Genomic DNA, 25307 nt, shown 5'->3' with positions numbered 1-25307 from the left:
ATTGCACCTTGCTCATCATTACCCAGTCTTCTCAGGTCCCCACTGGATTATCCCCATTTCCTTCACCCCTTCCCTCCAAAATCTATGCTCTTAAAGTTATTTGTAGCCACTGTATTGACATAGTGAGCATATTCTGTAATGATATGCTACATGTCATCTCTTTACAGTTTCACAGAGGAAGACCCTCAACCAGGTGGACTGCTAACAGTGACTGCAGCATTGGGCTCGAGTGTCAGACTGTAAGGATGAATGAAGGACAGGGTTCAGATCAGTTGGTTGAGCTGTACTCAACTCGAAGGCACTTAAAAACATCTCCAAGGCCAATTGGTAACTTGAAACCAGTCATGATACGAGTATTTACACCATAAAACTAGATAAGCTACCAATCAAGGCTGCTGTTTCTCCAGAGAACTGGCAGTTAAACATTTGCCAGCAAGGGCAGGAGGGAGAGACATAGTAGTGACATTTAAATGTTTACCATCTGGCAAGACAACACACCACAAATGCCACTGTATGTCTCAGACTCCTCCAAAGTGTGCAAGTTCTGGAATCAGATTTTAGGGTTCGTTGTTCATATCTGATTAATAGCTATCTAACCTTGGCCATATTATAATATTAAAAATCTCTTTCTCCTTTGTAAACTCAGGATAATAAACTAAGGTCATAGACTTATTAAAAAAATAAAATGAGATAAAACATATAAAGTATTTAGTTAAAACCAGCAATAACATCTATCATGATTCATCAACATTCCACATTTGATCTTACCAAAAGACCAAGAAGCAATGATGAATCAACATTCTAGCTCTTTTTTTTTAATAGTAAAATTATTCTTTTTAAAAAAAATTATTTTATTAATTTTAATGAACATTTACAGAGACTTTGGATTTCCATTCATTCATTATTGCACTTTTCTCCCTGCCCAGCCCTCCCCCCTTCCCGAGTTCACTCCTCTCTTTGAAAAGCAAAAGAAAAATTCCCTCTTTGGTATACAATCCCCCCACAGCCCTCCCACTGCCCTGAGTATACTCCACTTTGCAACCTTAATTCTGGACTCTTGTGATAACCATAATACCCTATCATATATCACTTTTAAATTATTCTCTCCCTCATCTGTTTTAATGCAGTATACATAATTAATCCAGTTTTTCTCAGCCTTACCCCAACCCTGACATCAGTCCCATTCTACAACAGTGGCACCATGCAGTATTTGTCCTTTTGTGACTTGAGATATTTCACTCAGCATACTATCTTCCAGGGTCACCCATTTTGAATAATATTGCATGAGTTCCTTGTTTTTCAATGCAGCGTAATATTCCATTGTGTGAATATACCACAGCTTCTCTATCTATTCATTTGTTGATGGGCACCTGGGTTGTTTCTAACTCCTTGCTATTGTGAACAAAGCTGTGATAAACATGGGTGTGCATATATATGTTTAGATGTCGGTTATGGTCTCTTTAGAGTATATTCCCAGTAGTTGAATTGCTGGGTCAAATGGTATCTCTATTTGCAACTTTTTGAGAAAGTGCCACACCACTTTTCACAGTGGTTGCAACACTTTACACTTCCACCAACAGTGAATAAGGGTTCCAGTTTCTCCACAACCTCACCAGCATTTGTTCCTTGCTGTTCTGTTAAATTTTGCTATAATGTATGCCACTGTTGTAGAATGGGACTGTCCTTGGGGTTGGGGAGAGACTGAGTAAGATGGGTTCAATAATGTATACTGCACTGAAACAGAGGAGGGAGAGAACCGTCTAAAAGAGAGATGTAACTGGGCATTTCTGTCATCACAGGAGACTAGAGCGAGGGCTGCATGGTGGAGGGGACCTGGGGGAGTGTTTGTAAAACAATGAAAGAATCTTTTCTTTTACTTTTCCATAATTTTTGGACTCATGTACTTATAACTTGTTAGTCAAATTTGTGTCTTCTAGGTTGCAACACCCCCATGATACATCTTGAAGGATATGTACATGTACAGCCAAGCACAATCAGTAAGAGTGCATCTGAATTCCAAAATCAATCTCCATAATAGTCTATGTGTTTCCTACTGCCAAAGGGGCCCTTTAGAGTAGTGAGAGAAGATCTTCACCCTGAAACCCACAGCGTCCCTTTTCAGCAGGAAGTAGCTAAGAGAATACGCCGTCCCCTTTTCCTTATGACTCAGGGTGAAGTCTCTCTCAGGGAGGAGTGATAGGGAATGGCAAAGGATACACTGACAAAGAAGATTAATCAGAACTGGCTTTGACAAGCACTGTGGCATTTGGACAAGAACAAACTGGGAGGAGGGTAGAGAGAATAGTGCAACAATGAATGAGTGGAAGCCCAAAATCTCTGTAAATGTTTATGAAAATTAATAAAATATAATTATAGAAAAAAAAATTTTGCTATAATGTCTGGGGTGTAATGATATCTCATAGTTGTTTTGACACTGTAGGTCTTTTAAGAAAATCAGTTAAATCTTGAATAAAATCCTGGCCAACAGAATCCAAGAACACATAAAAAAAATAATTCACCATGATCAAGTGGGATTCATAACAAGTATGCGAGGATGGTTCAATATAAGAAAAATAATCAGTATAATTCATCACATTAACAAAGCAAAGAAGAAGAACCACAAGATCCTCTCAATTGATGCAGAAAAGGCTTTTGACAAAATCCAACACCCTTTCCTGATTAAAACACTCAACAAAACAGGACTAGAGGGGAATTTTCTCAACATAATAAAAAGTATATATGCAAAACCAAGAGTCAATATCATCCTCAATGGAGAGGGATTAAAGGCATTTCCATTGAGAACAGGAATTAGACAAGGTTGCCCACTATCACTTCTCCTATTCAATACTGTATTGGAAGTCTTAGCAATAGCAATAAGACAAGAGAAGGAAATAAGAGGTATCCAAATTGGCAGAGAGGAGGTAAAATTATCTCTATATGAAGATGATACAATATTATACTTAGAAAACCCTAAAGACTCAGCAAGAAAACAACTGGACATAGTTGACCAATTCAGCAGGGTACAAGATCAACATACAAAAATAAATTGGATTTCTCTACAGTGACAAAGAGAATACAGAGCTAAGAAAAACAATACCCATCACAATAGCTAATCACAAGATTAAATACTTGGAAATAAATCTAACTAGAAACACAAAGGACCTATTCAAAGAAAATTACAAAACATTGCTAGAAGAAACAAAAAGAAATCTGGAGAAATGAAGAATATACCTTCCTCCTGGATAGGAAGACTCAATATTGTGAAAATATCAATTCTATCAAAGGCAATCTACACATTCAATGCAATCTCAATATAAATACCAATTCCATTCTTCAACGAGATGGAAAAGGCAATCTCCAATTTCATCTGGCATGGAAAGAGACCCCAAATAAGCAAAGCACTCCTTAAAAATAAAAACAAGGTAGGAGGCATTTCACTCCCCAATTTCAAATACTACTACACTATCATGGTGGTCAAGACAGCGTGGTACTGGTACAATGACAGACACATAGATTAATGGAATAGAATTGAGAACCCAGAGATCAGCCCATCTATCTACGGTCAACTGATTTTTGACAAGGAGATGAAATCAGTTAAGTGGGAAAACAACATTTTCAACAAATGGGGTTGGCAAAAATGGAAAACTTATCTGCAGAAAACTCAAGCAAGATCTACACTTCACACCAAACACAAAAACCATCTCAAAATGGATCAAGAACCTTGGAGTAAAACAAAGGACTATAAACTTCACCAGAGAAAAGCTTGGAAGAGCTAAGAAGCACTAAGAACTTAGAAGCCCTTTAGCCACAACATGAAAAGTCTTCCAAGCATCCTGAAAAACCTACAACCAGGAGAGGATAAAACAGATGAATGGGACCTTCTAAGAATAAAATACCTATGTACATAAAATAACTTCCCTAAAAGGGTTAAAAGGAAAGCCACAAACTGGAAAAGATTATTTGGTAATGACATGTCTGATAAGGGTCTTATATCTAGAATTTCTAGAATATTCGAGCACCACAACACAGTAAAGGTAAACAACCTAACTGAAAAATGGGCACAGGATATGAACAGACACTTCTCCAAAGAAGACATTCAGATGGTGAACAAACACATAAAGAAGTGTTCAAAATCCCTAGCTCTAAGAGAGATGCAAATCAAAACAACTATGAGATGATATTTCACTCCAGTAAGAATAGCAAAATTCAAAAGAACAGCAAACAACAAAAGCTGGCAAGGTTGTGGAGAAACTGGGATGTGAATGTAAAATGGTGCAACCACTATGAAAGGCTGTATGATGCTTTCTCAAAATGTTGCAAACAGAAGTACCATTTGACCCAGCAATTCCACTATTGGAACCAGAACTGCCACCCAAGCAGATATATGCACACCCATGTTTATTGCTGCATTGTTCAAAATAGCAAAGAATTGGAAACAACTCAAATGCCCATCAACAAACGAATGGATAGAGAAGCTGTGGTATATTCACACAATGGAATACTACGTTGCCTTGAAAAGCAAGGAACTCATAAAATATTATACAACATGGGTAACCCTGAAGCACATTATGCTGAGTGAAATATCTTTTCACAAGAGAACAAATATTGTATAGTACTACTGTTATAAAACAGGACTGACATCGGGATTGGAGGGAAACTAAGAAAAGAGGGGATTAAAAAATGTCCACTTCATTGAAACAGATAAGGGAGAGAAATGCTTAAAAGGAGTATATGATTAGGTATTATTTTAATGATAAACAGTCCAGAATGAGAGCTGCATAGTAAAGTGGACTGGGGGCGGGGGAAGGAATTGTACAACAATGAAAGTATGTCTTTTTTCCAAAGAGAAAAGCGAACTGGGGGGAGGGGTGGGCAGGGAGCAAAATGTACAATAATGAATGAATGGAAACCCATGTTCTCTATAAACTTTCATTAAAATCTCAATTAAAAAAAAGGGAAATCAGCTAAGGTAGCAATTGCCATACTTCACCAATGTTAACTGAAAAATGTGTCTGAATACATTCTGTGACAATTTTAAATCTGCATCATCATCCATTACCAATATGTAGGCCATGTGCATTTTACACAGACAATAACCATATGTAGCCAAGTAAATAGAGCCTAGATCTTGCTCAATCTAGTTTAGCTTTACACTTGAAGTAATCAGGGATATTACCAACTGGACCATCAATATCTTCTCTGGTTTCTTCCAATTTATCATTCAAGATCATAAACTAATTCCTTAGAAAGCTGGGGAGAGTTACACCAGACAGCTTAAAATGCATTAAATGTTCAGACACTTTGGATCCACAGCAGTTATCAATTAAGATTTATTGTCCTTTAAGAGGAATACTGACCACATAATTGATTTTCTGTCAAGTCTACTGCTCTTGACATTAAAATCAATGGTAGTCAATATCTACTTAATATTTACTATCCAAGCCCCAACTATTCCAAGAAAGAATGTCAAACATCAATGTCTACAACTAGTAATTATGGACTTGGAAAACAGTCCATGAAAGCACATTGTTCAGGTGGCCAGAAAGCAGCACCTAGGTCTGATTTACCTTGTTAATCAAGTCAGTGGGCTCACATTGCTAATAGTCTGAAGGCTGCCACACAGAAAATACCTCCTAATCTCTCTATTACATGGCTTATGTGTTATTCCTGAACCACAAATGAAAGGCAGTAAAAACAAATAACTCTTCCAAAGTAGGACAACAGGGGGCAGGGGAGAGTTCACTGGAGGGATAAGCCAAGAAGTGATGACAGCTTTAAAAGAAGCGGGCTGATGACTCAGGAGGATGAATCCTTTCTTGGCTTAGGACCTTTGAGCTTTTCATCTGTTTAATGAATGGAGCAGACTGGACTATGTTACCATTCTAATGCCATTCAGCAGAATCTCACATGCGTCTCAAGCCAGTTTTGGTTTCACTTCACTTTATTAAAGTTTTTCAACAAGAAGTGGCTTCAACTACTAATAGCTGAGAAAGAGAAATTTTCCGTGAAGTTCTAATTGCCCAAACTCATCTAGCAAATATATAGACAGCCACTAGCCAATGGACATTTCAAGAAAGCAAGATGGACCAGAATGTTAAACTAAAACTTAGCTTTCAGCTCCTTTATTTCCAATCTCAAATCAAGGATTTAAAAATTACCAGCAACTCAGATGTTCCTAACACATCCAGTGTCAGGGACTGCATCCTGGAGTAGTGGACTCCCAGCTCTCGATGGATCCCGGAACACTCGATGCAGGTCAGGATGCCCAGATTGGTGGAAAGCCAGGTAGGATCTGCCAGAGAGAACAGGGTATGTATGAGCTGGAAGACAGCAGAGGATCTGAGGTCAAAACATTTTCTAAATAGTTACACAGCACGGAGTTCTCCAGCATTTGTTGATTCCCAATTGGAACATTCATTCACGCATAATTTCCACCAAAGTACAAACAGTTCATTTAGCTGTGCCTATCTAGTTTTCTCTTCCTTCCCTATCCTTGCACCATTCCATCCTTCAACTCATGTATTAACCATTACTAAATGCCAGGTGCGTCTTATTCAGGCCATTGTCTTTCTGATCACTTGTTATGCATCTGAGAGCTGGAAAACAAGTAAGGATGACAGAAAAAGAACTGATGTCTTTGAGCTGTGGTTTTGGAGGAGAGCACTGAACATCCTATGGACGACCACGAAAACAAACAGATACATCTTGGAGAGGGTGCAGCTGGAGTGTTCTTTTGAGGCAAAAGTGATGAGGTTTCACCTCACTTACTTTGGGCATGCTGTTAGGAGGTGCTACTCCTTGGAGAGAGACATGATGCTTGGAAGGGTGGAGGGTTGGCAAAGGAAAGGAAGAACCTCAACCAGGTGGACTGACACAGTGAATGCTGCAATAGGCTCTAATGTGTCAGGAAGTGTAAGGGTGACACAGGATAGGACAGGGTTCAGATCTGTTGTTTATAGGGTAGCTATGAATCATATTCAACTCAACGGCACCTAACAATAATAAGTGTCAGAGGAGTATAAAGAAGACAAAGCCCAGGGGCTCTAATGGCTATAAGTTCTTCAGGGACTGGTCCTGAAGACAGACCACATCCATCAGTGAACTGGGTCACACCAGCAAAGTGGTAGAAGAAGAAAAGATCCATCAAAATCAAGCAATAGAAGGTAAATAGATGCAATACATATGTACTTATTTTCAAAAAGGTGCTTATAGCAATAATGGAGGTAATTAACCAGCTAAGAGATATTTTGTGTTAAGACTTTAGTAGTAGCAACAACAGTTTACTTGGATTCAGAAAATATAGAAGCACTTTACCTTAGTATCTCCTTTGACCCTGATAGGAAATGAACAGGACAGTAATTTTGATCTCAACTATACATGTTTAGTATCTTCACAATGATAAAAAAGGTTACGGGATCTCACGGTTGAAAGTGAGGGGCAGAGTTAAAACTGTTGCGTTAAATTCATTTGATTTCAGCCCAGGCGCTCAATACTTTCCTAGGTTTCTTCTCCCTCTATAACTACTTGTGCATTGAAGTAACTTCACTGCCTAGCATGGCATCTGGCACAGCAATAGGAATCCACCAGAAACTCTGAGGGAGGAAGATGGGAAGTGTCCCCAGTTTAAATCTATAGTCTCAGACCCCCAGTTGAGGGTCACTGTGGGTCAGAATAGACTCGATGGCAGTAAATGAGTTGGTAGATTTGTCCAATGCAATATGTTGTTTATTTCTTGACTGTGACTTCCAGCGCTGTTGACTGTGGATTCAGGTAAAATGAAGTCACAGACATCAACCTTTTCTCCATTTACTACGAAGTTGCTTATTAAATTAACAACAAACATAGCTTTGTTTCCTATGTTGTTATTATGTACCATTGAGTTAGAACTGACCCATAGCTGACCCTCCAGTGGGTTTTCAGAGGCAGTGAAATTCATGAGAGGACATTTCCCATCTTTCTTTCGTGGAGCAGTTGGGGGATTCAAACTGCATGCTTTAGTACTGAACTATCCTTATCTTCTCTTAAGGAAGAGTATCATACCCTACCTCATTTCCTACCCAAAAGGTATTTTTCTAATGGCTCTAAGACTCCACAAGAGCTCATCTAGCTGAATGTTCCAAATATAGCCTTCAAGGAAAAAGGAAATGCATGGCACTTATTAATTGCCAATGATTAACTTCTGTTGTTTTATGTTTTAGGAATATTGTTATAATACTGGGAGAATTAAAAAGTAATTGACCATCTTAGTTATGTCACAATCTTCCTCATTTTACAAATGCTCAGAAAAATGTAATACATAGAATCTCCCAACACTAGACCTAATTAGCTGCATATATAAGTTCTTAAACTTTTAAACAGTTGTGAAGATTCACAATGATATTTTTACTTAAAAAAGAAAAAAATTAAAGTTCCTAATCTGTTTCAGCAGAGAACAATAATAAACATTTCATTTCACAGAATGTGACAATTACAAAGAATCTGGGGAACAACCAAAGTCCCAAGTTCTTCACTTCACATAAAAGGAAAACTACTAAAAGCAACTAATAAAAAGTAAGGGAGCAGGGAGCTCTGGTGGCCTAGTGGCAAGAAGCTGCTTTGCAATCCTGAAGGCGCTCGGTTCGAATCCACCAGATGCTCTGCTGGAGAAGAAGTGGCAATATCTTCCTATGACAGTTAGAGCGAACTCGATGATACACACACACACACACACACACACATATATGCACACACATACATATATACACACACACACACACACACACACATATGTAAGGCAGCTCTGGTGGCTTAGTGGTAAGGAATTACACTTGGAACCCACAGGTATGCAGTTTGAATCCACTAGCTGCTCTATAAGAGAATGACAGGCAGTCTCCCATGCAATTTACAGCCTCTGAAAACCCACTGGACGGTCAGGTACCAGTTGGATCTGACTTGACGTTACATGATGACAACAACAGTAAAATTAAGTAACTCTTCTATGGTCACAAAGCTTGGCTGTGTTTTAAAAGTTAAAGAAATCTGAAGAAGTAATACAAAAAAAGAACAGAGTAGGCTCAGGGGAAAAAACCCTCCACACACAGCCAGCCACTCAGCCAATAAAATTATTCTATAACCTTGATTTTACCTTCACTGTGCCCTTCAGTTTTCATTTCTCAAAAAAAGTCTAAATCTTTAGAGTCACATTAGGTCATCTTCCGTGTGTCCTATTCTGAGGGCCTGGCAGGCAAAAACCTTCCCATCCCATTTCCCCCCGAGCAGTCTACACACAGTTCATTAAGCATTTGTGTAATGGGATGGACTCAGGCTGAGCTGCACTTAATTTTGTGTTTGAATTGAAAGTGAAAATCAATGAATGAATTCTGTGAATTGGAATGGGATTTGAAAATCCTAGCGCCTGAGCTGCCCCCGGGTCACCTGGCGCCCCACAGTCACAGCGCTGCCCCCAGGTCACCTGGCGCCCCACAGTCACAGCACACATCATTGCCCGTCATCCGCTGCACTTCAGAGATGATCTCTTTTGTCAGTTCCTGGACGATGTTATTTTCTCCAGTGTTGTCATCTCCTTTAAATGCATTGTTTAAAGCTTCTTCTTTGCTGTTTTGCAGCACAGACATCCATCTAGAAAAACAGGGGCAAAATGGTTTTAAATGCCAAGAACAAGTGCTAAGTCCCTGTCTAGAGTCCCACCTCCAAATGACTTACATCTGACATTCCTGCTCATCTTCTGCTTGGAAGTGGTACGTTCTGTCATCTGCATGACAAGAGGAATCTTGTCAATTGTAAACTCAGACACTAATCCATATACAATTCCAAAGAAAGTGCTTTATAATTAACCTCAGGCATAACCTTAGCCCTGTGCTAGAAAATAAACAATTTGTACAAAATCAAACTCTCATGCTCTTCAAATGCCTACCTTTGCCTAGTAAGTGTGGTTTTGTAATGTAAATGAATAGAGCCATCCTATTCCACTATTCAAGTATAAGAAGATGCAGCTTCCAAAAGGGAAACTATTCTGAAAACCATCCCTAGCCTTTCAAAAGCTTTATTTTCTTTTCTTAAGTTACTGCAGAGTTGTAACAAAAAAGGAAATTGTTCCAACTCTTTGAATAAGAAAAGTAACTATTTTAGAAGTTTTCTGGCCTTCTTATTAAAAAGATCATTATAAGGAGTTCTAAGAATTATATGTGATTAGAGTCCTATGTTACAGATAAAACTAAAGCAATGGTATAATGTTAAATAATGCTGGAATAGAAAATGTTACATTCATATACAGCTGGTGTCAGCCATGTTTTACACGTGTCAGCCAGAATGCTGAGCCCTGTGTCTGGGCAAGTAGGAGGGAGCAAAAAACTACTGTTTTTATAAATTTTCTCTAAGTTTAAAATCAGTTCAAAATAAAAAGTCAGGAGGAAAAAGAGAAGACATCAACTAACAATATCTATTTTTAGGAATGTACAAGAAGTATGTGTGCCCCTGAAAATAAGCTAACACGTCCTCCTCCAATAGTTTTTATACTCCTGAAAGCATTTTGATTGTTAGAACAATTCCTGGTGAGATGCCTGGAAAGCTTAGTCCAAAGGGGTTAAACGACAAAAACAAATGTAGTCAGTGCTAGAAAATTCAGCTCTTCTCACTTCTGGTCTGGTGCTTTTTCTATACACTACTTAAAAAAAAAATAACACCAGCGGAACAGTACTACATCCTCTCTATCCTTACTTTCTGTTACTTAAGAGAGAAATAGAGTATAAAAAAATTATTTCAAGTTGAAAAGGATAATGTTATGATCCACATTTTAGCACTTGTGCAAACTCAACCATTCAAAGAAATTTAGCCTTAGGTTTAAGAAAAAGGATTAAAGTCACTTCCTTCTGCCCCTCGGCACAGCCTGTCTCATCTCATCTGGGGGAGGGCCTGGGAAGCAGCAGCTACGTCTTCCAAGTCCCACTCACATGCTTTGGGTGCCCGGCCTGGAAAGGTTTGCTAAGTGGATTACAGAGTACTTATGAAGATGGCAGGTAGTGCCAGAGGCCAGTTCTAACACTGAACTCCTACTTCACGGTCAAGCCAGGCACAATTCAAGGAGACAAAGGAGAGCAAGCATGTCCTTAGGCTAGTTTTACATTCCAGTGTGAAAACTGCAGAAGCAACAGACAGACCTCTGTGAAAACTTCCTACTAAGAACCTCATCCACTACAGACTCTCAAGATATCTATAAATAAAAGAAGTTCCAGCCAGCTTTGACCATGAAGGAAAGTGAAAACAAGAGGAGAGAGTGGAGATGATCAGGGCCAGTCATTAAGGAGGCATGCTGAGGAAGAGTGCTCCTCTGAGACCTAGACTATAAATCTAATAAGAGCTACTAAGCCGAGGGGTGGACCCAGGACAGTCACTCCCCTAAGGCTGTCTTACTCAGTGCTCTAAGCTAGATCACCTCAAACTTCTCACATATTTTACATCCCACTACAATGACTGTGGTTTTGGGGGAATGGCTCAGGAGTTGAATTTGTGATGGTTTAGGCCACATACCAACACGACTGAGATCTGGTATAATGTAATCATTTCATTGATGAAACGCATATAATCACCTTCATGATGAGATCTGCCATTAGCAACTGCTGTTGCTATGTCTTGAGTTGGAATCAACTCACAGCTGATCCTGTAGCAGGTTCTGAGAGGCAGTAAATCCCACAGAAGGAGAATGCCTGTCTTCTTCCCTCATGGCACGTGGTGGATTCAAACCACATACTTCTGGGTTGGCAGTGTAACTGCTTGACACTACACTACCAGAGCTCCCTCCATAAAGCAACGAATCAGCTGAAGTATCGGAATGTTTTCTTAGAGGTATTGTCTACACTAAATATGTATATATATCGATGCGTCACAAAGTTCTCTTGTTTTTTGCTCAGTCTAAATCCTGTATCTGGCTTTTCACCTTTAGTTATATGTATTTGAACCACTGGTCAGCTTTACTTGCAAAACATGAACTCATCAAGCTCCAAAGCAAGCAATCTGCAGTCTTGCCTACTAATCTTGGGTTTGCAATGTCCACAGCTGTATGAGGCAAGAGATGGTTCTTTCTCAAGGTCTGACCCACAACCCTGGGACTTGCTAGCTTCCACAAGCATATGAATATTCCCTTGAGCTAAGTCTATTTCTCTTTTTTCCTTGGTGGCATTCAGTTTTCTTTGTTTTATATATAAAAGAAAGCTTAGCTGGTGTTGCTTCTTTAGAGATCTAGCTTAAGGTACAAGCCCAGTCTGAGAATAAAAGAGCTGACTGTGTACCCAGAAGTGCTGGCCTTGCCATGGAAATGCTGAAGCCTTTAGATGTTTCCGTAAAGCTCATGCTGCTGATCAGAATGGAGAAACCCTGTTTAGCAGGTGTCATGAAATGAACTACAATGTTGTTGTTGATTGCCTCTGAGTCAAGCACAACTCATAGCGACCCATGAACAAAAGACCTTTCCTTATAGAAAGAAAGTTATAGGAGAAAGCTTTTCTATAACTATGGATATTTATCAAAGTTCCTAAATTTCTGGAGGCAAGTTGTTTAGGAAGTGGATGCCACTCCTGCTTCCAAACCTGTCTTAAACTGGGAGCTCCACCAAACACTGTCCATCATGGGTAACTGTTATGGCTTTGGCATCCCAACGGCACAAGGTTCAGCATCACAGCAACCCCAGGTTACCTCATTACAGCATATTTATAGAAGAGTGCTGTACCACTAAAAGTGTTCCTCCAAAATATATAATAACAATCAACTTTAAATTCAAAGGCCCTCCCTGATGTCTTGGAGACTGTAAACACGGGGCTTAAATTATGTTATGTTGTTATCATGTGCTGTTGAGTAGCCTGTGACCTATAGCGACCGTGTATATACAGCAACTCTGAACCCTCCCTGTCCTGAGCCAGTCTCACTAATTCCAACACACCAACCCCCATTTCCTGAAATACTGTATCAATCCATCTCATCCAGGATCTTCCTTTCCTGCTCTCTCTGTCCACCCTTCCGAGCATGATGTCCTTCTCCAAGGACAGGTCTCTCCTGGCCATGTGCCCAAAGTAAGTGAGGTGGAGCTTCAAAATCTAAGCCTCCAAGGAGAGACTTGGTTTCACCCTCTCCAAGACAGACCTATTTGTTTTCTTGGCAGTCCATTCTATGTTCAAGATTCTTCTCTAGCACCACTACTCGAAGGATTAGGGTTAGGTATCTGGTTAGGTTAAAATTCTTCCTCTGTCATCCTTAGTCACTGTCCAGCTCTCTGAAGCATAACAAGTAATTGAGAAGACCATGGCCTGGATGTACTCCCAAAATATATGTCAGCTTGGCTGGGCCAGGCTCTTCAGTAGTGTGGCAGTTCTATAATGATGCAAGCATGCCAACAGCCTGAGCAGATGCAGACAGAGGATTACAGTGGGATATAACATCCTTACTCAGATCACAGCTCTGATCTGATGTGAAGGGCGTTTCCTAAGGTGTGGCTCGAATCACCTCTTCACTTAGGACAGATAAAAGGAGCAGAGAGGAAGGATGCCATCATTAGGAAGGAGAGCTGGGAGCAGAGTGTTCCCTGCACTGAGAACTTCTAGGCCCAGTGGGAAATTGATGCCAAGATACATGGAGATCTCCAAGGACCACAGGCCTACAAGTGCTCACTGGAGACAATGACCTGCCTCCAGAACTAAAGGGAAGAGAAAGCCTGCTCCTGAAGCCAGCACCCTGAGTTAGGACTTCTTTCTATACTGTGAGAGAATGCACTTTGTTAAAGCTCTCCATTGTCATGTTTCCTTTGCAACACCCAATAACTAAGTCCAATAGAGGAATGGTTAGCAGGAGAGACTTACAGGTGAAGCCAGCTGGTCAGTATGGGCTCTAGGGAGATCCTACGGGCAACCTTACAAAGTGAAGACTAGCAGGGACAGGCAATTACTGGAAATGCCTCGTGAGCCTAAAACATCATCCTCACTGTCTACTGTATAAATTGGGTTTTCTTTCTCTACTCACATGATGTTTTCAAGAACCTAACAGAATCCTGGTGATTACTTATTTTACTAGCCTCGTCAGTACACAGAAGAAGAATCCACTGAATGAGCAAAGACATTTTCTCAAGAGTCAAACAGAACTAGATCTTGAACACAAGTCCCCCTACCTCTCAGATGCTCATCTTGTTAGGGTTTTACCACTATGCAATGATTTTCTCTAAGATTCTTGGGGTATATAACAGGTTTTCAAGTATCCCCTAATAACTAAAAAATACATGACATGGCAACAAAGTGTCTTTACAGTAATACTCCTGGGACAGACAGTAGCATCTTTCAAAAGCTAGTTGAGGAAGGAAATTTATAGAGTTGAGATTCATTTTTTCCTTTGAGGGAAAACGGAGAGATAAGAGTATATCTCAAGATGACAACAGATAAGGACAAATTTATGAGTGCCTCAAACCAGACTCTATAGGCCATTTTGGACACCACAGGCTAAAAGATGTTATCCCAAATTTATTATGCTTTAAGTATGAACAGAATCTTGGACAAAAGTCAGCTTACATAGAACGTATCTATATTAATACATAATAATAATATATATAATAAGATTTATATACAACCACACTCTCAAACATGTAAGAAATACGCAATACATGTTTGGTTGGTTAAAAGAATAAGGAAATTCTAATTATGCACATTTGCTATCTATACGCTCTATGATAATGGGTTCATTCTGCTATATTTACCCTCCATGATGACTGTAATAATGCTAAAAATGTGAAGTTAGAAGCTCAACTACCATGAGTAGATGCTTGCATCAAAGGTACTAAAGAAGGAAATGCAGAAGAGAATTTCAAATTCTTATGAAATCTCAACTTTCTGGAGCCACTGAAATCTGGATGAGTCCCAAAACTATTCCCCCTGAGATTATTTTAAACTTTAAAACAAAAAATTCCCTGAAGTCTTCTTTTTTTTTTTTTTAAATAGTTAAGCTGAATTAATAAAGATCATGTGTCTTGATATGCTCTTTCAAGATCTATATGAAATCAAACCACCAATAGTAACTCAAAGGTTAGTAGACAGGAAACTAAGGAAGCACTGAATGTGTTCCTTATTGGAAGAAGAGTTTAGAAAAGGAGTATGAAAGTGGCAGCACAACTTGACCAAAGTAACCAATACCACTGAACTGTTCATGAAATAGCTATTGAACTTCTCTGTGTTTGTGTGTATACACACACACACACACACACACACACACACACACACAAGATATATATTTTAATCAGAAATAAAAAAAATATAGGATGGGGAATATTTTGGAGCTGTTTACAAGTCTTTAAAAAGAAATGCTTCTATATATATGGCATTGAATCTGGGGTCTCCCCACAAGTGGTTGCTGGAGGTGACTGGACAGCAAGCAAAGGAAAGCGCTCCCATCCAACTCCATACAGAGTGCAAAACAGCGGGGCTTCAAAGAGTTTCATTCAAGTTCAAGCCCTTGTGGAGAATTTTCTTTTTCTATCCTAGATATGTTAAAGATGAATCTATATTCTAACAGGATCCCTAGGTGATTCTAACAGATCCTGTTAAGATGTAATGTAGACCCTGATTCTATCTGGGGTAGAAAAGGGAATTTCAGCAGGGAGTATATTTAGAATGAACATGTTTGAAGCCCACAACACAGGCAGGCTTTTAAGTTAGCCGTAAGTGACAATCACGTATTAGAGGGTAGTTTATCACTTGAGTGACATGCTATGGATGAAAGGAGCTCTGCTGGAGTAGTCTGCAGCAGGTTGTACTGTTGTCAACCAAAAGGCTACATCCCTCAGGGGGTTTGAACCCACCGGCTGTTTGAAAGGAGAAAGATGGGCAGCCTCTTCCATTCTATTTACAGCCTTGAAAACTCAATGGAGAGTCACTAAAGGTCAGAAATCAACTTGAAGGCTGTGAGTTTTTGTCTGTTTTGTTTATGAAACCTTCTTTTTTATCCAGAAAAAGTAAAGGCTAAAACTCTTAAAAAATATTCCCTAGGTGAGCTTTGGTGGCCTAGTGGCAAGAAGCTGCACTGCAATCCCAGGGGTGAGCGGTTTGAATCCACCAGATGCTCTGCTGGAGAAGAGACAATCTCCTCCTGAACCAGTCAGATCTGATTTGATGGAACACACACATAATAATAATAATAATAATAATATTCCCTAGACACCTACAATGATGGTATTGGTTTTTTTGTCATCAGCAGTTCACCTAGTGAGTGTTGATATTTTGGTTCTGAGTGAAGCTTAAAAAACAAAAATATTCTCCTAGACACTTTACAGAATTATTTATGAATCAAGGGCCTGAGAACAAGGTTTGGTAAGAAGAGAAAATGGAAGTCTGTGGATCTTAGTAGAGCAACTCGGTGCAGGGAGTTAGCAGCAAAAAAGGAAATTTTTAGTTTGCAAATAAGTCTAGAGTCCAAAGGACAGAACAAACACTATCTAAACCCTCTGGACATTACATGGTGTTCAACCCTCACAGTTTAATACAGCAGATATTAGAAAGGGGAATGGGGAAGAGTCTAGTGATATATCACTGTGGGCCCCAGTTTCTTCACTTACCTAGCAAAATGAGGATAATGATAATTACCCTACAGGTTTGCCGGAAGCTCTGAATTAACACCACAAATTAGTTCCTGGCCCTCAATAATATAATTCAAGAAATATTTTAAAAACGAGCCATCTCTAAATCAGGGTTACTGAGTCAAGTGTGGGAAGACTCATATTCCTAAGAAAGCACAGTGAAGAACTTTCCTTGTAAATACAGACCTTTGGTCCAATTCCCTAGTGAGACAGTCTTTGGACTCCCCAAATGTAGCCCTGTTCCAGAAAACAGCCAGAACAATGGGATTATTTTATCTTATGTAAAGTATCATTAGCACTATGTCTTTTATTAGAGGTTCTCAGTAAACATTTGTCACAATAAATGGTCTGGTGCTGATTCTGATGTGTAGGGCAGAGTAAAAAGGTGCCATATAAACAGAGACTCATTTTGTGGTGGGAAAGAGAAAAAAAAATCTCAAAATAGAAAATCTTAAGGGCTATAATGGATCTACTAAAGGCCTTATCACCTTGCATAATGTTACCTGTATTATGCAGGCATTTTAAAATCGGATTTTGCTTTAAAAAAAAAAAGAAAAGGCAGAAGGAATTTTAAACTCCAGGGATTACCTAGAATAATCTCCTGGGTCACAAATGGGGAAACTGTAACTCAAGAGACAAGATGACATAACTGTTTACAGAGCCAAGGAGAAGGAGGGTCAGTCCCCCAAGCCAATCTTAAAGATTAACTGAAGATTGACACATAAACAAGCACTAACGGAAACAAGGAGTGGTGGTCTGGTGGTAAGAAGCTGTGCTGCATTCCCAGAGGCACGTGATTTGAATCCACCGACTGTTTCGTGGGAGTAGGATGGACAAGCTCCTCCCGTGTGATTTACTGCCTCTGAAAACCCACAGGAGGGTCAGCTATGAGCTGGTTCTGACTGGATGGCACACAACAACAAAAGAAATAGAAGGCATGTACGTCACAAAGAAACAAAGCAAAACAATTGCTGAAAATGTATGGTTTGAAATGGGACTGATGTCCAGAAGAAACTTTAACTTCTCTATGGCATAGCATCTGGGAAGAAACTTACGTGAAATAAGGTCAAAACACTTTTTCTCCTCAGGGTTTGTCTTTACTTGGCATGTTAACAGGTTGAGCTTTGCAGGAGGACGGTTAGCCTGTTTTGGTTTAAAAAAAAAATTTGTGGGTGGAAGGAATGGAAAAAGCATACAATATCATTCTTCATTAAACTGCACCAAGATGAGGTTTATAACTAGTTTAAATGATAGCTGTGGAATTTAGATTTCTCTAGGGAGTCATGACAGTCTTAACACCCACATTACAGCATGTCTTCCAGTCCTAGGAGACACCTCTTACCTTTCACCCCTACACAGAACACAGACCCACCCAGAAAGGAGGGACAGCTGATACCCACACTGGGGCCAATGGCAGTGCAGTCTGTGAGATCACACTGGTCCTGACACTCGATCTTAATGTCTACTCCTGACACAGACTATCTGTAGAGTTACCTGGGCACCAATCTCAATTTCTGATCCACTTACAAAAACTGTTTTATGCTGGTGGGAGGGAAGGTGTTCATTCCCTATGAGACAATGACTACCAAAGAGTTTTTTTTTTACTTCAGAGATGTGAATATCACCAAATACAGAAAAAAAGTCAAAGAATATTCTTTATTTGACCAGGTAAGGGCACTTGTCACTGCATACTATAAAATGATGACCACAGAACTGATCACAAAACTTATTAACTGATAATGTTAATCATTATAAATTATTTCAGATTTACGTTAATAATTATGCACTATCTATCTGTCTATATTAAATATCAACTGACAGAAAAGCTGTAAAACAATTTATGGGAGAAAATTTCTAAACATACTATTTATTAAAATTTTACTCCCTGCAATAAATTTTTTTTAATGTTGTCATTCGTTTATGCTTCACCAGATTCTAGTGTTCTCTGGGTACTTAACTTGGGAATTGTGGTCTAGTAAAAAACTCAGGAAGAATTGAGAAGGAAAAAAAAATAGGAAGGTCTTAAAGACTCAGTGTTTACTCTGAAGTCATGGATTATTAAGTGTTTTTCCCTTTTCAATCATGTCAATCCTATTTTCTCCCAATTTGTCAGGCCTTTAAAAGAAAGTCTGCATGCCTCTTTCTGTATGATTGATAATTTTTTAAATCGCATAAGAGCCAGTAGGTATTTCTTGCAGTTTAACATGATCTCTAGCCTTTGATGATGTGGTAATGCTATGATTTGGCAAACAGGATATCTAATTAGAATTATTTCATCCCAAGGACCCTGCCTTCCAGTGCCAGGAAAACAAAATGAACCTTGGCTAACAGGGAATAGCAAATTAGGTTTCCATTAAATTCCAGCCCAGATGTTATCACTACTCCAATGCTGTAAAGAGCTACATAACAATTTTGTCTTCCAAAAGCTGCCGGCTTCCCAGGAAGGTTATTCCTAAGAGTAAGAATACACCCCGTGATCCGTTTCTTAAATACCTGACTTTCAGTGCATGCCAGATACTGCTGGTAGTAGTAATAGTAGTACATTTCCTCAGTCAAATCTGAAAAGCTATCCTTTCTTTCTGAAAAATGCTGGCTAAATAGGTGATCTATGTAAGCAATCAAACGAAAGTAAAACTAAACAAGGCACCTCAATTGTCTTTCCTCGTACAGGCTCATTCGCTTTCATTTGGGGAAGTCTTCAGGTTTCTGATTTTCAGAGCAAACAGCGTAACAAACAGGAGAGGAGGAGGAAAAGTGCTCATAACCAACAGAAGGCAGCTAGATGAACTGACTTATTCTCCTCGCAAGGCAGGCCTGCCTCTGCCTGGCTCTCCCCCAGCAGGCAATGACTGCTTCCAGGGGCTCCCTTTCCAGGCTGCGGAAGCAGAGGAGATTCCCTAGAGAAAGTTTTCTCTCCCAACTCAAAGCTCTTTTTAAATATGCTAAGTTGTGCGACAAGCTGGGTTGTGTGCATACTAGTAAAGCTAGTTATAGCTCTAACACCTGCCAAAAACTGGGGCAACCATCAAAATGTAGGGAAAATTAAACCCCTATCTTTCGAGAGGGAGCTCAAGCAATGGCAGTGACATGAATCAAGGTTAATAATGCTGCTGGCAAAGAATGCACTAGGCTTGTTTTTATTTCTGTCATGGATGGAGGCACCCTTTGTGGCTTATACTGAAGCCCTGGGTCTAGAAAACCAAACCCCTCACCAAACCCCTCGCCATGCACTCAGTTCTGACTCACAGTGATTCTACAGGGTGGAATCACCTTCGCCGCAGAGTTTCCAAAGCTGTGACTGTTTTGTGAGAAGACTGCCACATCTTTCACAGAGTGGCTGGTGGGCTTGAACTGCAGTCCTTTCCGTTAGCAGCTGAGTGCTCACGCACTGTGCCATGAGAGTTTAGAGAAGCACTCTAACGAGGCAAAAGTATCAAATGCCTTGAGAGCTGTGCCATGGAGACCAAGGATGCATACACGTGTTTTATGACATTTTCTGCACTGATGCAGTATGCCCAAGTTAAAAGAACTGGAAAGGAGAATGCTGAGAACGGGCTCCAGACCTACAGGCACTCTGGGGTGGGAAGAGGCCTGACCACCATGCAGCCAAACATGCTCGAGTTTAAAAAGAAGCAGTAGGAGCTCAACAGAGCTGCTCCCCATGGTGCACCGCCTCATAGTAGACACATTCATCTATCTATGGAAAGGACGTTCATGCAGAATTCAAAATGCATGTTCCAGGAGTGAGTTCCCAATCATAAGCTCAGCAAAAACGGTTTTTGAAAAAGACAAATGACCTTTATTTGCCCAGTCAACACAGTTAATCTCCGCAGCCAACAGTCCTCATGGGAGTCCTAGAGACCACACCTGACACATCTTAGCTCGATTTTCTCTTTCTTTTCTGATGAATGGAACCAGTGGGGGGGGGGAACCCCTAAAAAGCCATGAGGTGACCCACCAATGGAACACATTCCACGCTGCACAGGCATCCATCAAACAGGCTTTTACAGTTTTCTTGCTCACAAACTCTGTGAAGGGATGCTTTCCCAGAATCTACCCTGAGCAAAGAAAGACCTTTCCATATGTGTCTAAAAAGCCAGTCTGCACTCCCTGTACTCCCAGCAGGTAGGCAAACACTCACAGACATCTTCGCTATCACCATCTAACATTACTAACGCTGCTAACACAGATGCAGCACAAGGCCTCCTGCTCAGGGAATGACAAGAAAAGCCATCATCAAGTATTCCCAATAGCAACAAAACGAGAACCAGCTTGAGACTTGAGACATTTTCAAAAAAGTCTGCCTGCTTATACAGTTCTCATCAAATCCTATCACACCAGCTAAGGCGATACCATGTTTGATGCCACTGTGGTGTGAGGGGCTATGTTTGTAACTGTGATTAAAATTCTTAGTTTATGAGAGAGAGATTAGTAACAATTTTATTCTGATTTTTTGTTTTATAGACTAGGCTCTACATATCATGGAACAGGGCTGGGACTTTGGTATCAATTTTCCTGCATGGACTCTTATAAACAGGATGAAAGAAGAGGGGCTTCATTACAGTTGGGCCCAGCATGTCAAGTTTCAATAAAACGGCTGAAATCCGTTTTCTTGAATTTCTGATTCTCAGCATCATGACTACTTACATTTTTATCTCCTTAAGGGAATAGACAGGCCAAGACGAAAGTAGAAATCTAGAGTAAGATGCTAACTATTCAAAAAGAAACATATCTAGGAGAACAGTGTGCTGCTTTTCAGTTTTTTAAAGTCCCAGACAACCTGGCTTATCAGTTATTCTGATCAGGCAGGCAGTAAATGCTAAGAAGGCTCTCTCTGGGTAGAAAAACATAAACATGGTATGCAGGTGTACCAAATTAAGGCTGAATCCAAACAAGCTTCACTCAGTGGGGAAATCCTTTATAATGCATACTTAATACCCTAAACACACCTACAACTTAAAAACATATAAACAAACATAAATAAAAATGGGCTTTTCTGAAGTTGGTCCTGACTCATGACAAACCCGTGCATGTCAGAGCAGAGGTGAGCTCCCCAGGGTTTTTGGTGGGTACGTCTGTGAGAAGGAGTTGACCAGACCCTGTCTTGTGAAGAGCTTCTGAATGGAATCAAATGGCTAACTTCTCAGTCAGCAGTCAAAGGCATTAACCATTTATAAACACAAGGACTACAAACACACATAAAAGAACATTACCAACACATGAGTGTACAGAAATTCACTCGCCAAGTCTCCCACCCCAACACCATTCTTACCTCCCTGTAACAAAGACAAATTAGAATACTTACAGTCCCATGGGATATGGTCAGAAAACCATTTTTAACAGAACATTTCCTCTTCTGCCATACTTTCCGGATCCTTATGGATAAATAATAACACCATAAAAAACAAGAATTTAGAAATTTTTGACATGTGAGACAATAAATGTAAAACTTAAGCTGGCAACACCACTTTACGTACCCATCACTTTTCTTGTAGAGGTTGCCATTCCGTTCTGTTCCGTGTTCTTTGTTTCCCTGAGGCTGATGTAAACTATAGGCTGTACTCTGGCGAATTTGTGAATCCTAAAAATATTGTCATAAAATTATTTTTAACTCTGCCCTTATCCCCATAAGGAAACCCATGTCTCAAACAAACAAGAGTAGATACATTTTCTTTCTTCTCATCATACCAAAGCAAGGCCATACAATTTATACTCAGAACTCTTAAATGCAACTTTAAGGCTGGAGGAAAAAATATTGAAAATAAGGTATCTCTAAATTGCTTTAGAGGATAAGCCATTTGATGTTACAAACCTTTAATTAATCATAAACCTCAAGTCTCTGACAATAAGACAACAACAAAAACCCATTCTTGTCAAGTTGGAAACAACTCAGAGCAGTTTTCAGAGGCTGTGAACTGCACGAAACTGCTCATCTTCCTCCTCGGAGCAGCTGCAGATCTGAATGCCTGTCTTTGGGATGGCGGTGCAACTCCTTACCTGCTAGGCCACCAGCACTCTCTTCCAACAATAAGAAACAGCTCCTAATATGACAAAAGATCCCTCAAGAAAGAAGTCAATGTGATAGGATTGAAAGACTAAAGATTTTTAAGAAAGGAGCTTAGAGGGAAAGAATCCTATTTTTATTTTTAACTATAGACAAGTTATTTAAACTCTCTGGCTCAACTGTAAAATTGAGCTCTGGTGGCCTGGTGGTAAGAAGCTGCACCATAGTTCCAAAGGCACATGGTTCAATTCCACCACCTGCTCTCTGACAGAGAACGGGCAGCTCCTCCTGCGTGACTTACTACCTTGGAAAACCTGCTGGAGGGTCAGCTATGACTTAATGGCAAAACAACAACATATTAATAAGGAGAGTAAATGATAACAAGATTTGAGTAAGATCAGATTTATAAAAATCTGCAAAGTGGAGTATACTTGGGGTGGGAGTGGAGGGTGGGGGGGGATTGTATACCAATGAATGAATTTTTCTTTTACTTTTCAAAGGAACTGGGGATGGGGAGGTGGGTGAGAAAAGTGCAACAATGAATGAATGGAAATCCAAAATCTCTGTAAATGTTCATTAAAATTAATAATTAAAAAAATCTGTTAAGTGACAGGTATTGGACAAATACTTATTTTCTAATGCCATTGATGTCAGGTGGACAGAATTGTGGCACAGAACTGTCTAACTGCTTCAGACCACCAACTAAGAGTGTTAAGAAAGACACATCTGCGTGGCCAGCTGAGGATCTGGCTGGGTGAACTCCAACCTATAAGCTTCTTAAGACAATGATCATCCAAAAATTCCCAAGGTGTAAGCTCAGTAGTATCTGGTTTTTAATTGGTGGTTCATAAATGCCATTAAACAGCCTGATCCAAGAGCCAAAGAGGCTCCAGTGCTGGCAGCGAGAAATCTGGCAGCCCTAAGGGAAACCAGGGGGAACAAGATGTGAACAGATACTTTCTCGGTCAATCAGGGCTTAGAGCTGCCTCTGTTTGTTAAGAACCTCCAATCTAGTTGATTTCATAATAGAAGAAATAGACACATATAAAATCAAGAGACTTGTTCAAGATCCAAAACTTGTTAAAGCCAGAGCAGAAAGCAGAACTCAGTCACACTTTTCATTCTATGCCCCTTCTATTACGCCATGTTGCCCCATGCAATCACATCCCGAAAGACTAAAGCCAGTTTCATCCCTTTTATCATGAAGCTGGCCATCACCGGGGCCAAGTAAACACAAACACAAACAACGAAAAAAACAACATCTGGACATCAATGAGATACTTTACTGTTGCATAATACTCCACGGTGTGAATATATTTTAATTTTTTAATCATCCGCCCATTGATAGAAACTTGAGCTGTTTCTCTTTGCTATTGTAAATAACACTGCAGTGAACACGGGTGTGCATATAACAGTTGATATGACAGTTCTAGGGAGCGTTGGTGGCTTGATGGTAAGAAATTATTTTAACGCAAGGTATGTGGCTCAAATTCACCAGCTGCTCCATGGAAGAAAGATGTGCAGTCTCTTCCCATGAGATTTCCTGCCTCTGAAGACCTGCTGGTGGGATGCTATGGGTCGGTTTCAACTCAACTGTACACAACAGGGAGATTGCGATATCAAGTGGGATTCCAATCTGTAAGGGTTTATTTCTATGTTCCCAATTCTATTTTGTCGCTCCCCTGTCCATTCTTAGGGCTGCTTCATATTGTCTTGATCACTCCAACTTTGTCAAAGCTTTTGGATCAGAAAATTTGAGTCTTCCAACTTGGTCTTTTTCAATATTGTTTCAGCTATTATGAGCGCTTTGCATTTCCATATTAATTTAGAACCAGCCTGTCAATTTCTACAACGAGGTTTCTGACAGAGATTACATTGTCTGTACTGTTGAATAGAAACAGGACTAACTTTTCTAATCAACGCACATGAGACACCTGACACTAACTTCTGAAATGCTATAATATCTTAGAAATGTAAAGGAAAACATCCATTTGAGCAATTATTAATGTGCTTTAAGCACTGCATTACTAAGCTGATGAGGCTGAGCAAGCTGACACATATGGGGGAAATGGTCTCAATAGCCAGAGATCTGGACAAGCGAGGCAAACCTCTCATTCGTGGGGTGAGGATGGTCTCAGCTCTGCATTCTCACAAAATAGCACTATGTCAGCACTAGAAATTTAGAGCCAGCTAATTTTAAACATTGCTAGGAATAAATGCAGTCAGTAGAGGGGAAATGGAGAAATACTGCTCACCTATATGAATCTCTGTGAAGGACTAAAAATAAACCTGTCAAGAGACTAAATTGCACAAGTGAGAAATAAGTCTATTGATTTGGAAAGGAAAAAAAATTCTTCATAAAGTGGTGAAATCATGTGACAGCATTGCTAAAAGTGTTCATGCAAAATATATTCATCAGAATGATACACAGGTCATCAGAACAGGAATAGGGGCATTCACCTTTTCAATAAAATCAGACCTTATGCCAGAAGTTAAAGAAGACATAATATATTTATTCTTTAACGTAAATGTGCTTCTCTTGAATCAATTTTTTAAAACTGGAGGATAAACTGAACCTAAGTGATGGAGAATAAAATGTAAACATTTAAATAAGGGGAGATGGAAGGAATATACTGAGTCATTATATAGAAAGGAATTGGCAGATACAGAGGAATTTAAAGAAATAACATATGAGCAAGAGCC

At 39.7% G+C, this 25307-nt stretch overlaps 1 protein-coding gene across 2 annotated transcripts in view; it reads right to left on the bottom strand.

Moving 5' to 3' along the window:
• Positions 1-25307, bottom strand: part of ASAP2 (ArfGAP with SH3 domain, ankyrin repeat and PH domain 2) — a 304618-nt gene that overhangs the window by 45756 nt on the left and 233555 nt on the right. For both annotated transcript variants that reach the window (XM_006898199.1, XM_006898198.1), the window contains exons 10-15: positions 22078-22181; positions 21906-21975; positions 17656-17743; positions 9703-9751; positions 9452-9618; positions 6159-6292 (exon numbers count right to left, since the gene is read on the bottom strand). In XM_006898199.1, the coding sequence (XP_006898261.1) occupies positions 6159-6292; positions 9452-9618; positions 9703-9751; positions 17656-17743; positions 21906-21975; positions 22078-22181 (612 nt within the window). The remainder of the gene's footprint in view (positions 1-6158; positions 6293-9451; positions 9619-9702; positions 9752-17655; positions 17744-21905; positions 21976-22077; positions 22182-25307) is intronic.

This window comes from Elephantulus edwardii, unplaced genomic scaffold (assembly GCF_000299155.1).
Source record: "Elephantulus edwardii isolate Elephantulus edwardi_28Jun2011 unplaced genomic scaffold, EleEdw1.0 scaffold00223, whole genome shotgun sequence".
NCBI classification, from domain to species: Eukaryota; Metazoa; Chordata; class Mammalia; order Macroscelidea; family Macroscelididae; genus Elephantulus; species Elephantulus edwardii.
The sequence above is the reverse complement of the archived record's forward strand: the minus strand, read 5'-3'. Positions and strand labels throughout refer to the sequence as shown.